We start from the raw sequence: 16,235 nt of genomic DNA on the forward strand, positions 1-16,235 counted from the left end.
GTACCACTAGACAAGTGGTTCTCCATTAAAAAAGAGCTGTTGAAGGTTGGGACTATTGTGTTATACTTACACTGTAGTCCATACACGCAGCAATGAAAAAGTTCTTCTCTGCTTCAGTTGCATTTCTATCTGTCAATATTTGTAGGCCTCCTTTCATGTCTTTAACGTCAACCCTGATAAAAGCAATAAAAACAGCATTAGAATAGAGAAATACATACACTTTAACTTTTAATAATCTTTAGCAAAAGTACAATATCAGTAAATTTACAATATTTCCAAGATTTGTTGCAAAAAATAATATTCTTTATTCTAGTGATTGCTCATTGTTGAATCCATTTAGTGACCTGAATAGATCATTTGGTCGCCAATAGATAGTTGTCAAATTAGCAGTCATACCACAGCTCCTAATTTTCTATGGATAGGATCGAAAGAATGTTCATCTCACTGCTCTATGTTGTTCGTACTCTATAGAAATGGGGCCTGAAATAAAGCTAACTTAAGCTATCAAATCAATGTTAATAGGGATTTGATTGCACCTTATACAATCTATACCCCAAAAATTAGCTCCAGATCTGCAGGTATTACAAACATGACAGGATACTACAATCATGAAATAATCTAAATGAGCCAAAAAAAAATTAAATATTTTCACTACATACAGTGCTGCTGCACGTCTTCGTCTCCTACGGCCTGTGCATGTTCCCTTTTTAAGGTCAGATGCTGTCAGTAACTGATAATCTTCACATGTTCCAGGAGAAATGTAGCATGCGGTCAAACCTATAGTGGTCTTGTAAGCTGTAGCTGAAGTTGTTGTGTCCAGAGTAAAGTTTAACATGAATGAGCTAGACAACGATTCAACCTGTTCAATTCCTGTAAAAATTAAATTTTAAAAACTTGATTAATTTAAAAAATAAGTATTTCCATAGTTCATGAAAAAAAATTTCCTGTTTACAGTTAATTTTCATCATGGTATTAACTGTCTAATTGATTATTTCTATATATACTATTTAGTTATTTCAAAATGGTTTTTTGAATAACCTTGGAAAATCGATGGAAGGAAAAAGAATAAATCCGTGTTTTTTAAATATGGAAAATCTCCCAATTTTGGAATTTCTAAAATATATGAAACAAATACAGTATTTAACAATGATTCATTATCTTTTCAACCCTTTTAATATTTAAAATATCCCTATTACGGTACTAAAGTAATACCATTAATTGAAGCCAGTCCTGTTCTTGTCCATGTGTGCCTCTCTAGAGTGTAGTCAATTTGATCAGCACATGAATCCAAAGCAAATGTCAGCTGGGTGTTACGAGTACCAGGTACAAAGTCCAAATCTAAGCAACATGTAACACTAAAACAGTCAGCAGCCATCTGACATCTGGTCTGAGCATAGGTTGTAAAGGTAACACCAGGACAGCCTATAAAGAAATACAATATAAAATTGAGAATGGAAATGGGGAATATTTCAAAGAGACAACAACCTGACCAAAGAGCAGACAACAGCCGAAGGCCACCAATGGGTCTTCAATGCAGCGAGAAAATCCCGCACCCAGAGGTGGTCCTCAGCTGGCCCCTAAATAAAATAAACACAATTGTCTCCCTTTTTTTCTAATAATGTTAAGATGAAAGAAAGATTTATTTTCATTTGGTCAACATCCAGTTGAAATAATTGTACAATATTTTCATGCTTAGCATCTCATGGCAAATATTCCTGCATATTCAAGTAAACAAATAAATAATATCCAATATGTAGGTTCTGCAACGCAGATTGACCAAAATGAAATTAGGAAAGTTGGTATATTGGTTAGGGGAACTATTTTGTAAAAATAGATAATTAAGACACACTTCTTTGTTTTTATAAATTGTTTTTATGACTTGATGGTGGTAACCACTTCAATTTTATTTTTCAACACATTTAATCATTAATTAATTAATAACAATGAAAAATAATTCATATAATTTTACCTTGAGCATATGTTCCTGTAGAAAACTGGGAACAAACTGTTGGCTTCCAATAGTCAAATGTTATGCCTGTCAAAATGTAGAATAATGAAATTGTTGCATAAACTTTCTCATAAGTTTCAAATTTCTTAATATTCTGTAAACCAACTTATTTTCGCTGACACTTTATTTTGCATTTAGACCTTTTTAGTACACTTCGCAGCGATTTAAATTTGCAATTTTCAAATTTTCTTGATGTGGTTGAATCAGGAAAGATCCAAATTTTACATATTCTTGATTATTTATATTTTTCTACTCGCAAACGTCACAAAAATAAATCTCTCACAAATATTACTTGGTTTACAGTAATGACTGTAATCATTCTTGTCAATCTTAGAAATCTGCCTATGAAAATATTGAATTTTCACAATAAGAGAGAATAAAAATAGAACTGATTAATCATGAATACCGATAGAACTGATTAATCATGGATACCTATAGAACTGATTAATCATGAATACCTATAGAACTGATTAATCATGAATACCTATAGAACATAATAATCTTAAATTTCCCCTAACTAATTTAACTTCGTGGCTTTGTTCTTCAATTCACAGTTGTGGCGTGATAAGTCAGTTTGCAAATAATATCGCTCAAACTGGTGCTAGTAAATTTTTCATACATACCATAGAAAGGTAAGTTAGGCTGTGTACACTCAGGATAGTAAAGTTTATTACTGGTAAATATGGTATATTCTTGTAAACAAGACCCTGCTCCAGATTCAAAACATAATTTGATAGTTAAATCAACATTGAAGTATTTCATTGATGCAACATGGTTTACACGGTACATGACTCTCAAAACTCCATAGAGGTTCATGTTCTCTGTTGTTCCTGTAAAGAAAATTAAATGTTTTGTCATTAAAACTGATGTTAGAAAGTACATTAAAACTGATGTTAGAAAGTACATTAAAATCCAGACAAGATAACAAAAAAATATAAAAAAACATCTCAATAGTTCGAGGAAATATACCTTTGATTCAACAAGTAACTATCAAAAGTGTGGTATTTATACAAATGCCTGTCTAGAAAAAATTATAAATGTATTCATTGACATTAAACATGACATGATTAGATTGTTTTTGCTTAACATCTACTGATCTAAACATATTTCATGAATTTTCAGGAAAAGAACATATTTTTTAAAGAATAAACAAAAATATGACAATATTTTAGTAAATTGTAAAGAATACAAATATAAAATAATTCTCTTTTAAAGGTTAAGGTCATTATATAATTCTGAATGTAAAATTCTCCAGTGAAGAGATCAGTTCAAATAGAAGAACTGATTTCCTGCCATTCATTTCACAAATAATCATGATAATCTAGATTAGAATTAATAATAATTTATATTGAAATATTATTAGAAATTATGAATATTTTTACTCGTAAGATTTTTTGTGAAAAAAGCCACTTGTGCTCAGTAACTTACCCCATGCATAATTGAGTAAATCCTTGTCAATTATCAGATTTTCCAACTGTATATTCAGTGTGTAGCTACAAGTGTTCATGGTCACGGCAACATAAAAATCTCGTTTCAGAACATCAGACTTGGCACAACAGGAAACAGCATTACAATCAGCAGCAATATGACAAAGTAATTCCGATGAAGGTAGAAGAGTCAAATCCCCTGATGACACATTGTTACATTCTGTAATAGAATATGTTTATTATGTTATGTATTAGAAAAAAAAGAGCTATAATGTTATTATCGAAGAAAGAAAGAAAAAGAATCTAATGGAATTAAGACTCCTTCAAGCAAAAAGGTACATTTTATCAATTATTTTCAAATACAACTGTTTTATCAAGAAACATATGATTAATCATTTTTGTGACTATTATCATTGAAAATTATTCTTTTTAGGTCAAATTTTTTTAAGATTAACTTTTCGTCAGTAAGATATGTAATTTCATTACTGGCTAAACAAGTTTCTTATGGAGAAACAAATTTTTTTCCTGTTAATAACTGAAAAAAACAACATTAATTTATGAAACAATGAATTGGAAAAGATAGGATATTGGGTAGTTGTACAAGAGAAAAAAACTTTCATGAAACAATAGAACAGTCAACCATAGTAATAGCACTTACATTAAAGTTTTCAAACTTGACTGTTGATGTACACGTATGATCTACATTTTTGAGAAAAAAATTTAAACATAATAAATTGAAGCCAAAACGTTCACCACTTCACTCTCCCTATCTAATTCATGATACAAACCATTATTCCATCCATCTACAGCACCAACAAATGGTGATCCAGTAAAGTTACAAATGTTGGAATACTCCATAAAATCATTTATCTGCAGTAACTGTAATAAATCATCAGCATCCACTATTGACATATTTGTTAATCCTAGACTTTTATCTGCTAACCATGTGGATAGAGAGAATCCTGCAAAGAAAATACAGATATATTAATAAATATCAATTCAACCTGTTTTAATACTGATGACAATGATTGGCATGTTGGTTTTCCTACTGCATTCAAATTTATTTTCTCATATTAACAATTTTGCCTTTTAAAAATATCCATCAGGACATTATTTTTTTAGTTTAATCTCATTTTCAATTTAACTGGTTTAGAAAACCAATCTTTAACTTTTTTTAAATTCTTCGTGGATAAATTTATAGATTATTATAAAACTAAGGTTACAACTCCCTCAAGGAAATTTAACCTTAGACCTATTTGGCTATTTTTCTAAGATCCCTTTTTAGTCATACAGCTCTTCATGTGTTTCAGTACTTATACATCCTTGGCTTTCAATTTTTTGCTTTGAGTGTTCCTGATGAGGGTAAATTCAGGAAAGCGGTTTAGGACACATATAATTTATAGAGTATTCTAACTTTTTCAGCCTATCTACTTTTTACCTGAATCATTGAAGCCTGTATTGTAATCACAGCTTTCTTTATCAATGATCGTCTTATTAAAGATGGTATATTCCTGGTCACACACCAATGAAGACAACTTAAACCAGTCTATTTCTTACCTGAATCTTTGAAGCCTGTATTGTAATCACAACTTTCTTTATCAATGATCGTCTTATTAAAGATGGTATATTCCTGGTCACACACCAATGAAGACAACTTAAACCAGTCTATTTCTTACCTGAATCTTTGAAGCCTGTATTGTAATCACAGCTTTCTTTATCAATGATTGTCTTATTAAAGATAGTGTATTCCTGGTCACACGCCAATGAAGTATCACCATTTAGACAGAATTTTATTGACATTGTAACTTCATACTGGTTACTTAGCAACAGATTGCTTACAAGGTAACTATAATAGAGAAATATGAAAGTAGTATAAATAAGGTAAGTTACATATTCAAGATTGATTCCATAACCATCTATGTGTTCTCTATAAAGGCAACAGTAGTATACCGGTGTTCAAGTGAAATGTTTTTAGTTAAAAAATCAGAAAAGAAGCCAGAATTGAATGGAGAAAATTTGATATAAAACAAGAGATATTACACCCCCCCCCCCCCCCCCCCCCCCTTTATCACTATCACATTTCTATGTTCAGTGAAACATGAAAACCCTAATTTTGCGTAAGCAGTTTACAAGTTTATGTCACCACAAACAACCTTAAATCAAAACTTTAACCTGATACACAGGTGGACAGGCATGAAAATATAATGCCCCTCTCCTATCCTATCATAAACTTACTCTATTTCAGCCAAGCCATATATAGAGAATTTGGCACTAGATCCAAAGTCATAATCATGCAATGATATGTCAGTTTCCAGTTTATCTACTTTAAGACGTAGTCTGTTGCCACATGTGTCCACAATCAATTTATATTCCAGAGATGTGGCTAGCTGTGGCACATCAACACAGCATCGTACTCCATTACAGTCTGTTGGGACACTACATACTATGGTATCAGCTGGTGTAAATGTATTGTGTGCAATTGATGAACCACAATCTGAATAACAAACAAATAAAATATGTATATGTTTACAGTTTGCAAATATATGTTAATGAAATCTTATCATAATTATTATTAGAGAAACAAAACTTTACATTTTACACAATACAATTTTCTTTCGTGATTGTGTTGTTCCAGAGACAGAAAGAGGTACATACATTTGCATCCCTCTTAAACCTCTCCATTTCCTTCTTCAGTGTATGATCTATTTACACTGTAACAGAAGCTTTAAAAAAATTGACAGAAGATAAAAATCCAAAAATGTAAGCGAAGAAACCAGATTCAAGAAACTTTACTTACAACAAGATTTAAACGTTCCAGTTCAGCGAATTCAATTTTAAACTTAAACCTAATGATTGAATTCAATTACTTACCGTCTTCAATATCATGTTATCTGCAAACTCAATTTAAACCATTGCATTTTTATATCCCTCCAAATTTTAATATACATCACAATTTATTTTTCTTCTACATAATGGCTAAAAAATTCAAAATAACATTTAAACTACTTACCATTGTTGAAACCATTTGTTGCAGTTGCTGTCATAAAAGGAGTCATCACATTGTAACACTTGTCATCAAGGCTGAAGTAATTATTCACATCAAGGTCATTGATCAGTTGTAGTCTGGCCCATTCTGGTAAGGGTGAAGTATTGGCTGGTAGACCAACTGATGACAGCCAGGAACTATAGGAAACTGTAATAAGATATGTTTTGCTATTATTACATGGTAAGGTATTAGCAAAATACTTAGTTGAAAATTTTATTTTCTTACTCTTTAGGAAAATGAAAACCACATCTTTTTTGAGAAGCCAATTAAAATTTCTGATATTATAAAGCAGACGCTATACATGTAGAAACAAATTGCATAAAAATTTATCAACTAATTTTATATCCTTAAAATCGTTCTTTTTCATAAAAAGAAAAGAAAGAAAAAGGTTAAAAATGAAAGGTGTATAAATAAAAACTCACACTGTTGATTAACAAATCCTGCTGCCCTATCACAAACTTGTTTCAATAGTTCAAAGTTAGTTAGGATGGTTTCTTGTAAAGTACAGGCACCATTAGCCTCATAACATGCCATCAGGTCCATGTTTACCATGTATTTATTACTTGTCACAAGATTATTCACAGTAAACCTACAAAAACATGTATAATTTTATACACACAAACTCATACACTAGCCAGTCAACACTGAGGTTGGGAGTTCGAACCCCGCTCGTGCGGGTGCACTCGACTCCAATCTTAATTGACTAGGATTGTCAGTTTTCCTATCGAAGGTCGGTGGTTTTCTCCGGGCGCTCCGGCTTCCTCCACCAATAAAAACTGGCCGCCACGAAATAGCCCAAAAGCGGTGCTTAAAAGTGGCGTTAAAACACCAATAATCAAAAAATCAAATCTAATACAAGTGTTTAGTTTTGTGAGTGTATTAAGACAAAAAATATCTGTTAAATCATTTTTGCAATGTTTAGAAAAGCAGTAGTTCTAAATTTTATAATTGTCAGTGCTTTCATAAGTATTTCACTTACCTAAGGCCATAAACTCCATTTAACTTGTAAACTTCCTCTGTTCCTAAAATATCAATCAATTAATCATTTTTAACAGAATAAGTAAAATAATATATCCAATATTAGTTAGTAGATTCTCATTATTCAATACAAAGTATAATCAATGTTTTGAGATCTTGGCTCTTTGTTTACTTTAGGGGACCAAGCATATACTAAACTAGCCGTTGCTTTAAGTCCTACCCTTATCCATACCTAACCTTAACACTAGCCTTCAAAATAAAACAACCCCTATTCTTTAACTAAACCTCAGCTCTAAGTATCAGGTCCACTAAAGTAAATGGGGACAAGAACTTTTACTAATGTTGAAAACCTATATATTCCTAAATTTCAATAAAAAAAACATATTTTGAATATTTCCTTAAATAATTTTATTTTATTATCTGCCCTTAAATTTACTATCACATATTTTTCAATTTTTCAAGGCTTGTTAAAAAAATCTTTGAATAATTACCCCAAACATATCCAACCAATGATATAGTTCTGGTCATTCTCTCAAGTGTGACAATCAGCTCTCCTTTACATGAATCTATCTGAACACTGGCCTCAATACTTCGACCTACTTCTGATTCCTCAAAACAGCATGTAAACTTTTCACAGGTGTTGTCAACGTTACATGATACTGTATTGGCGAGCGCTGGCAAGGTACTCACAGGAACAACAGAACAAGCTGAAAAAATTAAAGTTATATTAAAAGTGCTGCCTTCATAATTGGTAAGTGAAATTTTTGTAAATTCAAGAAACTACAATTAAAGGAATACCACAATCAGTTTTAATTAAATGTTTATTACAATGTAACTTTTATTGATTATGAGATGTTACATGTACATCACGTTAGAGATTAACAAGTAGCTTCAATGGAGGTTTGCTTGCATAGTTATTTTCATCCACATCCTTCGATCTCTTTGATAGATGGTAGTCTTAATGGCAGTCATACTACATCTCCTTATTTTCATATTGCTGATTAAGCAGCCTGATATTGATATTTAAAGTATAATCGAAATAAGAAACTTATATTCTCAATCTTGCAACTGTATAGATATTGCAAGGTCCATATTTTAATGCATAATTACCTTAAAAATTTTTAGCAGCTAAATTTAATAGCAAAGAATTTATGACTGTTTCATTGAAATATGGCTGTTGTGTTAAGAATTGCAGATACAAGGTGTCTACATGATACAGGTTGTCCAATTCTTTTGTTGATAAGGGAAGGTTCATGTTAAGCTATTGGAAACCCCAATTATCATTTCTATCAAAAAGATAAATAAAGATGAACAATGCCATGAGATACTTAAGATCAAGTGAAAGTTTTGTTTAAATCAAGTCTATAATATAGTTCAAAAATACACTTTTAAATGTATCTTATGAGACAAGCAGCCAGCTGTATATTCCACAACCCCCTATAACTCTATATTAACTAACCTGTTGTCCATCCATTGGTGCTAGAAGAATACAAGTCACTACTTCGATCACATGGTGTGGCTAATAGATAAAATGATACAAAGGCCTCATCCAAAAACCGAGAGGCATCATAGCTTTCCAAGTTCCCAGATATTTTATTATCGGCCTTAAACTGGGTTAAAGAAAAGTCTGAAAAAAATGAACAATGAACAGTAATAAAATTTTTTGAAAATCATCACCATATTTTGTGCTTGTATATGATATGTGTATTTCTTGGATGAGCATGCACTTATTATTCAAAAGGTTTGAAAGGTTTTACCCATTATTACAGTAAATATAAAGAGCATGAATAAAAGATCAATTCTCTTGAAATAAGGTAAAACTTGCACATTTTATGTGAAATTTGTTTTTGTGCTTCCATTATACAATAAATAAGAATTCTATGTAAAAAAATAATAATCGACTTACTCTGATGAACAAATCCTGCATCCCATGTGCATTGTTTTTTGGGTAATAGGACATTTTCTGCTATCACAAAATCTTGCTCACATGCCTGGGCACTCTCCGTACACACAGAAATGTTCATATCTATTAGGTAGGCATTTTCTGACTCTATATCATACACAGTAAACCTATAATACAGAAATTGAATAAATCAAAATAAAATAAAGAGTAAAAGGAATAATATTACTAAACATACAGAAATGTCAATTCTTTTTACAGACACGATCATTGGTGGTCCTTTTTTCTTTCTTTCAAAATAGAATCCTCTGTAATGTAATGCATGTAGAATGTTCTTGCATTTCCTCTTACATACAGTTTTATTCATTAGTATTTCCATAAGAATAATATCTTAAATCTCCTTACACAAAATTAACAGTCACAAACCTTAAAACTACATTTTTTAACTCAAAAACATGAAACTACATTTTTAAGCCCTTGAACATGAAACTATATTTCTGAACTACAACCAATGTGGATTTATATTGTAAGTTCTTAAAAAGGAAAAAGACCATGATGGCTAAAATATCTTAAAAGATGAAAGATTATCACACAATAGCCACAACACGAAAAAAATTTAATCTATAGTTTCATGTTTCACAGAGTATTTTCTTTGTATATGACTTACTGTGTTTTGACTATTCCTCCCAAGGAGAAGTTCCTCTGTTCACCTAAAATAGAAGATTTTATAATGGAAATTAATTCAAATGAATAACACAACTTCAATATATACAACATTTAACAAATACGATTCTGTTACTTTTAATTTTTTTGTAGATGAGAATTATTCACTACCATAAAAAATCTAATAATACAACAACTATTGGTTGCTTTTTTATTGGTCATATCATAACAGAAAAAGTATAATACTGCCTTATGGGATGAGATGTCTGTGCTAATGAACAGTACACAGAAAAAAATGGATGGGGTTAATTAATTCATCATATTAACTTTAACTATGTTATAAATGGAGCTCTATGTTCAACTTGCACATGCAATGCATACCAGCAAAAAAAGGAGAAAATTGCTACAAATTCATTTTGCTTAAACTTTCAGTCACATTTAGCCCCTAAAAGCTGACTTCCCCACAATCTATTTTATGATTTCATAACATTCCAAACTTACCAAATGTATAGTCTGCCATGGCCAGTTTGTACTGGAAGTTCTCAATTCCAACATTAATGACAAAATCACATGGATCTAATTTGACAACCACATGGAAAGGTCTACGAAGCTTGGTAGAGTCAACACAACACTCGATTTCCGTACAGCTTGATGTCACATGACATGTTATATCATTGTAGCTGCTAGATAGATCCTGTATGGTGGTATTCAGGCTACATTCTAAATAATATAAACACAATCATTTTAATCATATTTCAGATAAACTTGCCAGATATTTAATTCAAAACAATAATATATAAAATCAGTATGGTTTTTGTTTCATTTCTATTTTCCTTGTTCTTGCAGTACTGGTATGGTTTGTAAAATCAGAAATCAATGTCATCTATTTATTAATGCAAAAAAGTGGCAGGTACTATGAACATCCCATTAATCAAACTTTTCAACTTAATTTATAGGCTGCTGATCTTCAACCACAGCATACACAGGAATCAAACAATCTGATCCATCAATATTGTGTTTTTGAATTTTCAAATTAATACAATGAAATACACACATTGTTTTCTCAAACATCAAGGGAACAATTAATTTTTCTTTTATAATGAGGATGTACTATAAAAAAATTACCATACACTTATATCTACTGACTGGACTAAAAATATGTTTTACTATCAACACTTACCATCAATCCATCCACCAGCAATAGATGAGTTAAACTTGGCACTGCTTCTACTACACTGCGACTGACTATCTTGTAAATAAGGAGATAGACCAGTTTGTTCATACAACAAATATTCTGCCCACATTGGCAGGGGGTCACCTATAGTCAATCCTTGATCTCCTTGCCATGTCTCAAACGAGAAACCTGTAAAGAAATGAAACAGTAAAAGGTCAAAAGAATTATGTGAACTATTAACAACCAGAAATTGCTATTACCTAGTCAAAGGTTTAGTTTGAAAATACTAATTTGAATACCTCAGTATATTCTAAGTTAATAATTTACCAAAGACTTCGTAGGATCATGAGATACTTTAAATTGATTGGCATGATTTGGCATGTGGACATTTTATAAAGGTTTTCAATTAATGATATTTTTATACTCTAAAGTCTGAAAACTTGACTTACTTGGAATATGGTAGTCAGTTTTCCATTCACATATATCTTTAGGTAATCTGGTATTGTCAAACACTGTAGTGACCATATAACATGGCTGTCCATCCTCGTAACAGTAGGATATATTCATACTGACCAAGTACATACTCTCTCCTGGTATATCTTCTATCATGTAACTATAAAAGACATAAAATGTAAAATGAGACGTCAAGTATTTATGCTTATGATTAAGATTTTGTAGGCAAAGGTTACATTAAATGATATCTGAAGGTAAATTTTTCTATTTTCTATAAAATGAAACTGTTGTAAGAATCAGGAAAAGTGAAATGGTTGAAAAATCAAAAAAGAAAAACAGATTTTTAAGAAAAGAAGAAAAGTATTTATAGAAACACAACAAAACATACTTTAACTAAAGTAGTAAAAAACAAAGATTGTCATAATTTAACAATTTAACTCACTCAATCATAACTGATCCAACAAGTGCAAACTGTTTCTTTGTTCCTAAAAACACATGTCAGAGGTTATTAATCATTATTTACAATTACTCTTACAAGATTCACTGCATTAAACTTAGGTAAGTTAAAGCTGAAATGTCTAATTCAAAGCTGGTAATCACTAGCAGTGAACTTGTAAGTGATAAAGTTCAAAACAAATATGACATTAAAGGATGTATTTTCTTTTTAATCATTTCTATCACCATCAATTGTATTGAAAAAAAAAATAATATGAAATGAACAATTCAATTTGAAATTTGAAAAAAAATAAGCAAAAATAAAGTTAAATGGTTTGTAAATATAGAGACTATCTCCATTCTTTTATTAAACAATCTACACAACTGTATAGCCAGCTGCTTATTGTTCTTATCAGATAAAAATCTGGTACTTACCCTCCATGTAATCAATCAAAGAAATATTTCTATTGAAACGTTCAATGCCAAGATACAGTATTTGTTTACAGGGGTCAATATGTAGGTACGTCCTGAATGACCTTGAGAGGAAGTCGATTTCAGTACAACATTCTACTGCAGTGCAAGCTGAGGTCAGGTGACATTTTGTGGAATCTGTGATGTTGGGTAGACTGACAGTTTTTGTACAACCTGCAAAATTTATGTATATTAATATATTTTGTTTGTCTCATTAGTTCTAAATATTTTTTTCAAGCAACAAGATAAAGAGGTTATTTCATACTGAATACAAGAATCATGTAGATTGCAGTACTTTATAGATCGAAGGAAACTAAATAAGAAGACATAGATGTTTTTACTAGTCTTTGGATGTTTTCTTTTTATGTTTTTCTTCTTTTACTTTAGGGTTGCAACCCATATAAAATATAACTTAACTAACACTTATCCTTACCCAAACCTTACCCTAACACTTTTCATACTCATAACCTCTACCAAACTGTTATCTAACCCAAAGTACAGATACCCCTGAAGTTTAAGAAGGATGATCTTTTTTAAGAATTAACAATTTTTTTTTCAGATTAAAAATAGATTTAGATTTAAACCCTCACCTAGATTCCATCCATTTGTATATTGTAGACCAGTCTGTCCACATTGATCTGTCTGTAAATAAGCAGCAATGTGAAGGTCATCCAGGAAAGATGATGCTGCCCAGTCAGGCAGAACTTGTCCGTCTGGTATTCCATTGTCAGCATACCACTGGGTCTTGGAGAAACCTGAAAAATGTAGAAAAAAATTAGTATATCATACAAATTGATCATATGTAGTTGTCGGCTTTTGGATTACATATCAGAGATGAATTATTTCACAAGTTTCTGTCTGAAATTCTTTGTTATATAGTGAACAAAAAGTAATCAAAAGTTAATCAGAATAGTTGAAAATGATGCATCCATACCTGAGGTTTTGAATCCTTGATTGTAGCTACACACTCTTTTGGGTAACTTTGTGTTCTCAAATATTGTAAAGGTGTTCTCCAGTGTACAGGCAATACCTGATGTCTCATAGCAAAAATAGGCGACCACATTCAACAGATAATAACGTTCTGTGTGCAGATCCTCTATATTATATCTGAAATACAAGTTTTAAAGTGAGCATGGTACAGAGAATCTAAAAAGAGCTCAACAACTAGTCATCCCTGATTCATCTTAAGTAAAAAACATTGCAGTATTTTGTCATTCAGAATATTTCTCTGTAGTTGAAACAGAAATAATTTGGCAACTTGTGTAGTTCTATGACAATGTATTTAATTTTATTTAATTTATTTCTTTTTTCACCCTCACTTTATTTGAATTTATCTTTCAGACTAACATTATTTAATGAGATATTGCCCATATTGAATAAAATGCTTTTCTGACCTGATTTTTATAGTATGTTCTATGCACTTTTTGTTATTCAGCTGAGCATATGTAAGCTGTTTTTTATAAAAAAAAAAAAATCATCAAAATATGACACTTACTTGAGACGGACGATTCCTTGTAAATTGTAGTAATGATCCTCTCCTGCAAATAGAAAAAAAATGGAACATAATATTTCAAATCACAAAAAAGGTAACAGCTAAAAGACAGGTTTTTTAATTGATGCATGATAGTTTTCACTGTATCTTTTGCAAAAAAACTATGGGATATTTACATTGGTAAAAAAGACAATTTCATTATCATATACATATTTCTAATACTCGTATAATTCAAAAGTAACTTACCATATTCAAAATCACTGAGTGTTCTATTATATCTAGCTCTCTCTATGCTGATACTAAGCCTGTTTGAACAGGGATCCAGTAGTAGGGAGAATTCAATTGACCTCTGAATCAAATCATTCTCTATACAACCTTGAACACCTGTACACATAGTAGTTATATGGCCATTGACTTTGTCTGATAAAGTAGGCAATGTTAGGTTAGCAGCACAATCTGAAAAAAGAAAAAAAAATGCTTAAAAAACCTAATTGCTATTTTGAAATCTGCTACATTTCACAGGAAAAATTGCGACATTTGAACAATTGATTTCATATAACAACAAATTTAGCTAATTAACTTGTTCAAAATGGTTGGGTTCAATTAAATGTTTATTGCACTTTTTAAACAGTAATAATTTATTGAAAAATAAGATAAAATGTCTTTATGTTCTACTACAAAGCTCCCATTGAAAATTTTTCTGCAGAAGGAGATCTCAAATATTAAGGTTTCAACAGCTGACAGCTATGAAATAAGATTAATATTTGTTCAATACCTTGTGTCCATGATTCATTGTTATACAGGGCACCAGTTCGGTTACACATTTCATCCTGCATGAATGGTGCCAGGTTTGTGTCTTCCATAAACTGTAGTAACAAGTTTGGTGTCAAAGGATCAGTAGGTCCGTGGTTTCTGTTTATCAAATATGTGTACAGTGAAAAACCTGAAATATTAAAAATATTATTTTTCATGCATTATTATCATAATTCATTGTATTCATATTGACATAAACAAGTTTAATTTAGAGCATTGCAGTGTAAAGAGAATCACCATACATTGTCTCAGATATAAAATGAATTTATACTTGGTACTGTTTCTAAGTCTTAACTAAATAAATTTCAAGACAATGTATGATTATTATATATATATATCTAATACTTTTTAAAAAAAAGAGAGAAATAAATGATTTATCAAATACTTCATGGAATGAAAATTTTTGATTAAACAATATTTATCTAATGTTGTTGATATACATGTATAAATACTTACCAGAAATATGGAAATCTGAGCTCCAATCACATTGTTTCTTAGATAGAAGGACCTTATCCATAAGTATGTTGGCTGCTTCAACCGGTCCAGCTGATTCATAGGATAATGTCAGATTCATGGAAATTAAGAACTGTCTGGCCTCATATAGATTCTCTATTACAAAGCTGTAGAATAAAAAATCATTGTTTTTCTTGACTTTATATTTGTCTACTCAAACAGTACTATAAAAGAAGTACTTATTCTTTTGAATTTTGTGTCGTCATGTTGCTTTCTCATAGATATTTACCTCATTCATATGGAGTACTTAAAACTGTTATTCTACTTAAACAAACCATACAACTATAATAAGTTACAGCCAATTTCAATGAGTGTGTAGGCAAAGGTAATATCTTTGGTTAGCTTGCTTGCTAGCTGAACCGTGAAGTCATTGTTAGGTAAGGTATACTACCCTCCTTTCAAAGTAGCCTAGTCATACAGACAGATTGGTTATCTGGCGGACTAGTCTACTCTTAAAGGAGGGTAGTTTACCTAACCTAACAATGACTTCAGGGTTCAGCTAGCAAGCAAGCTAACCAAAGATATTACCTTTGCCTACACACTCATTGAAATCGGCTGTAAAAGGTTAATGTTGTCATTACCAGTCCTTATCTCTGACCACTAAATGTGATGTTTATGTGATAACAAATAAGTTATTATAAAAAGTCTAAAATAGCTAACAACATTTTTCTTTTAACAATAATACTTTTAATCCATTATGATTTTTGCGATCATACTTCACAAGGGTCCTATTAAAGAAATATAACATTTTACCCTTTGATCTAAATGTGTTGAATACTTACTCCATTGTCAACAAACCAAACAGGTCCATACTTTTTACAACTCCTGTAAATTGATGAAAATATTGTTAGGTCAACTTAGC

General features: G+C 30.9%; 1 protein-coding gene across 1 annotated transcript in view; it reads right to left on the reverse strand.

Moving 5' to 3' along the window:
- Window positions 1-16,235, reverse strand: part of LOC127719723 (uncharacterized) — a 164,002-nt gene that overhangs the window by 55,129 nt on the left and 92,638 nt on the right. Inside the window, exons 126-153 of the mRNA XM_052225961.1 lie at window positions 16,156-16,198; window positions 15,317-15,480; window positions 14,823-14,990; window positions 14,294-14,503; window positions 14,051-14,093; window positions 13,490-13,662; window positions 13,146-13,310; window positions 12,520-12,729; window positions 12,092-12,134; window positions 11,646-11,809; window positions 11,203-11,385; window positions 10,524-10,742; window positions 10,027-10,069; window positions 9,366-9,529; window positions 8,919-9,086; window positions 7,951-8,166; window positions 7,461-7,503; window positions 6,904-7,070; window positions 6,446-6,628; window positions 5,671-5,929; window positions 5,112-5,281; window positions 4,224-4,397; window positions 3,437-3,655; window positions 2,632-2,838; window positions 1,970-2,035; window positions 1,213-1,422; window positions 660-870; window positions 71-173 (exon numbers count right to left, since the gene is read on the reverse strand). Coding sequence (XP_052081921.1) covers window positions 71-173; window positions 660-870; window positions 1,213-1,422; window positions 1,970-2,035; window positions 2,632-2,838; window positions 3,437-3,655; window positions 4,224-4,397; window positions 5,112-5,281; window positions 5,671-5,929; window positions 6,446-6,628; window positions 6,904-7,070; window positions 7,461-7,503; window positions 7,951-8,166; window positions 8,919-9,086; window positions 9,366-9,529; window positions 10,027-10,069; window positions 10,524-10,742; window positions 11,203-11,385; window positions 11,646-11,809; window positions 12,092-12,134; window positions 12,520-12,729; window positions 13,146-13,310; window positions 13,490-13,662; window positions 14,051-14,093; window positions 14,294-14,503; window positions 14,823-14,990; window positions 15,317-15,480; window positions 16,156-16,198 — 4,388 coding nt within the window. The remainder of the gene's footprint in view (window positions 1-70; window positions 174-659; window positions 871-1,212; window positions 1,423-1,969; window positions 2,036-2,631; window positions 2,839-3,436; window positions 3,656-4,223; window positions 4,398-5,111; window positions 5,282-5,670; window positions 5,930-6,445; window positions 6,629-6,903; window positions 7,071-7,460; window positions 7,504-7,950; window positions 8,167-8,918; window positions 9,087-9,365; window positions 9,530-10,026; window positions 10,070-10,523; window positions 10,743-11,202; window positions 11,386-11,645; window positions 11,810-12,091; window positions 12,135-12,519; window positions 12,730-13,145; window positions 13,311-13,489; window positions 13,663-14,050; window positions 14,094-14,293; window positions 14,504-14,822; window positions 14,991-15,316; window positions 15,481-16,155; window positions 16,199-16,235) is intronic.

This window comes from Mytilus californianus, unplaced genomic scaffold (assembly GCF_021869535.1).
Source record: "Mytilus californianus isolate M0D057914Y unplaced genomic scaffold, xbMytCali1.0.p SCAF_11, whole genome shotgun sequence".
Classification (NCBI taxonomy): domain Eukaryota; kingdom Metazoa; phylum Mollusca; class Bivalvia; order Mytilida; family Mytilidae; genus Mytilus; species Mytilus californianus.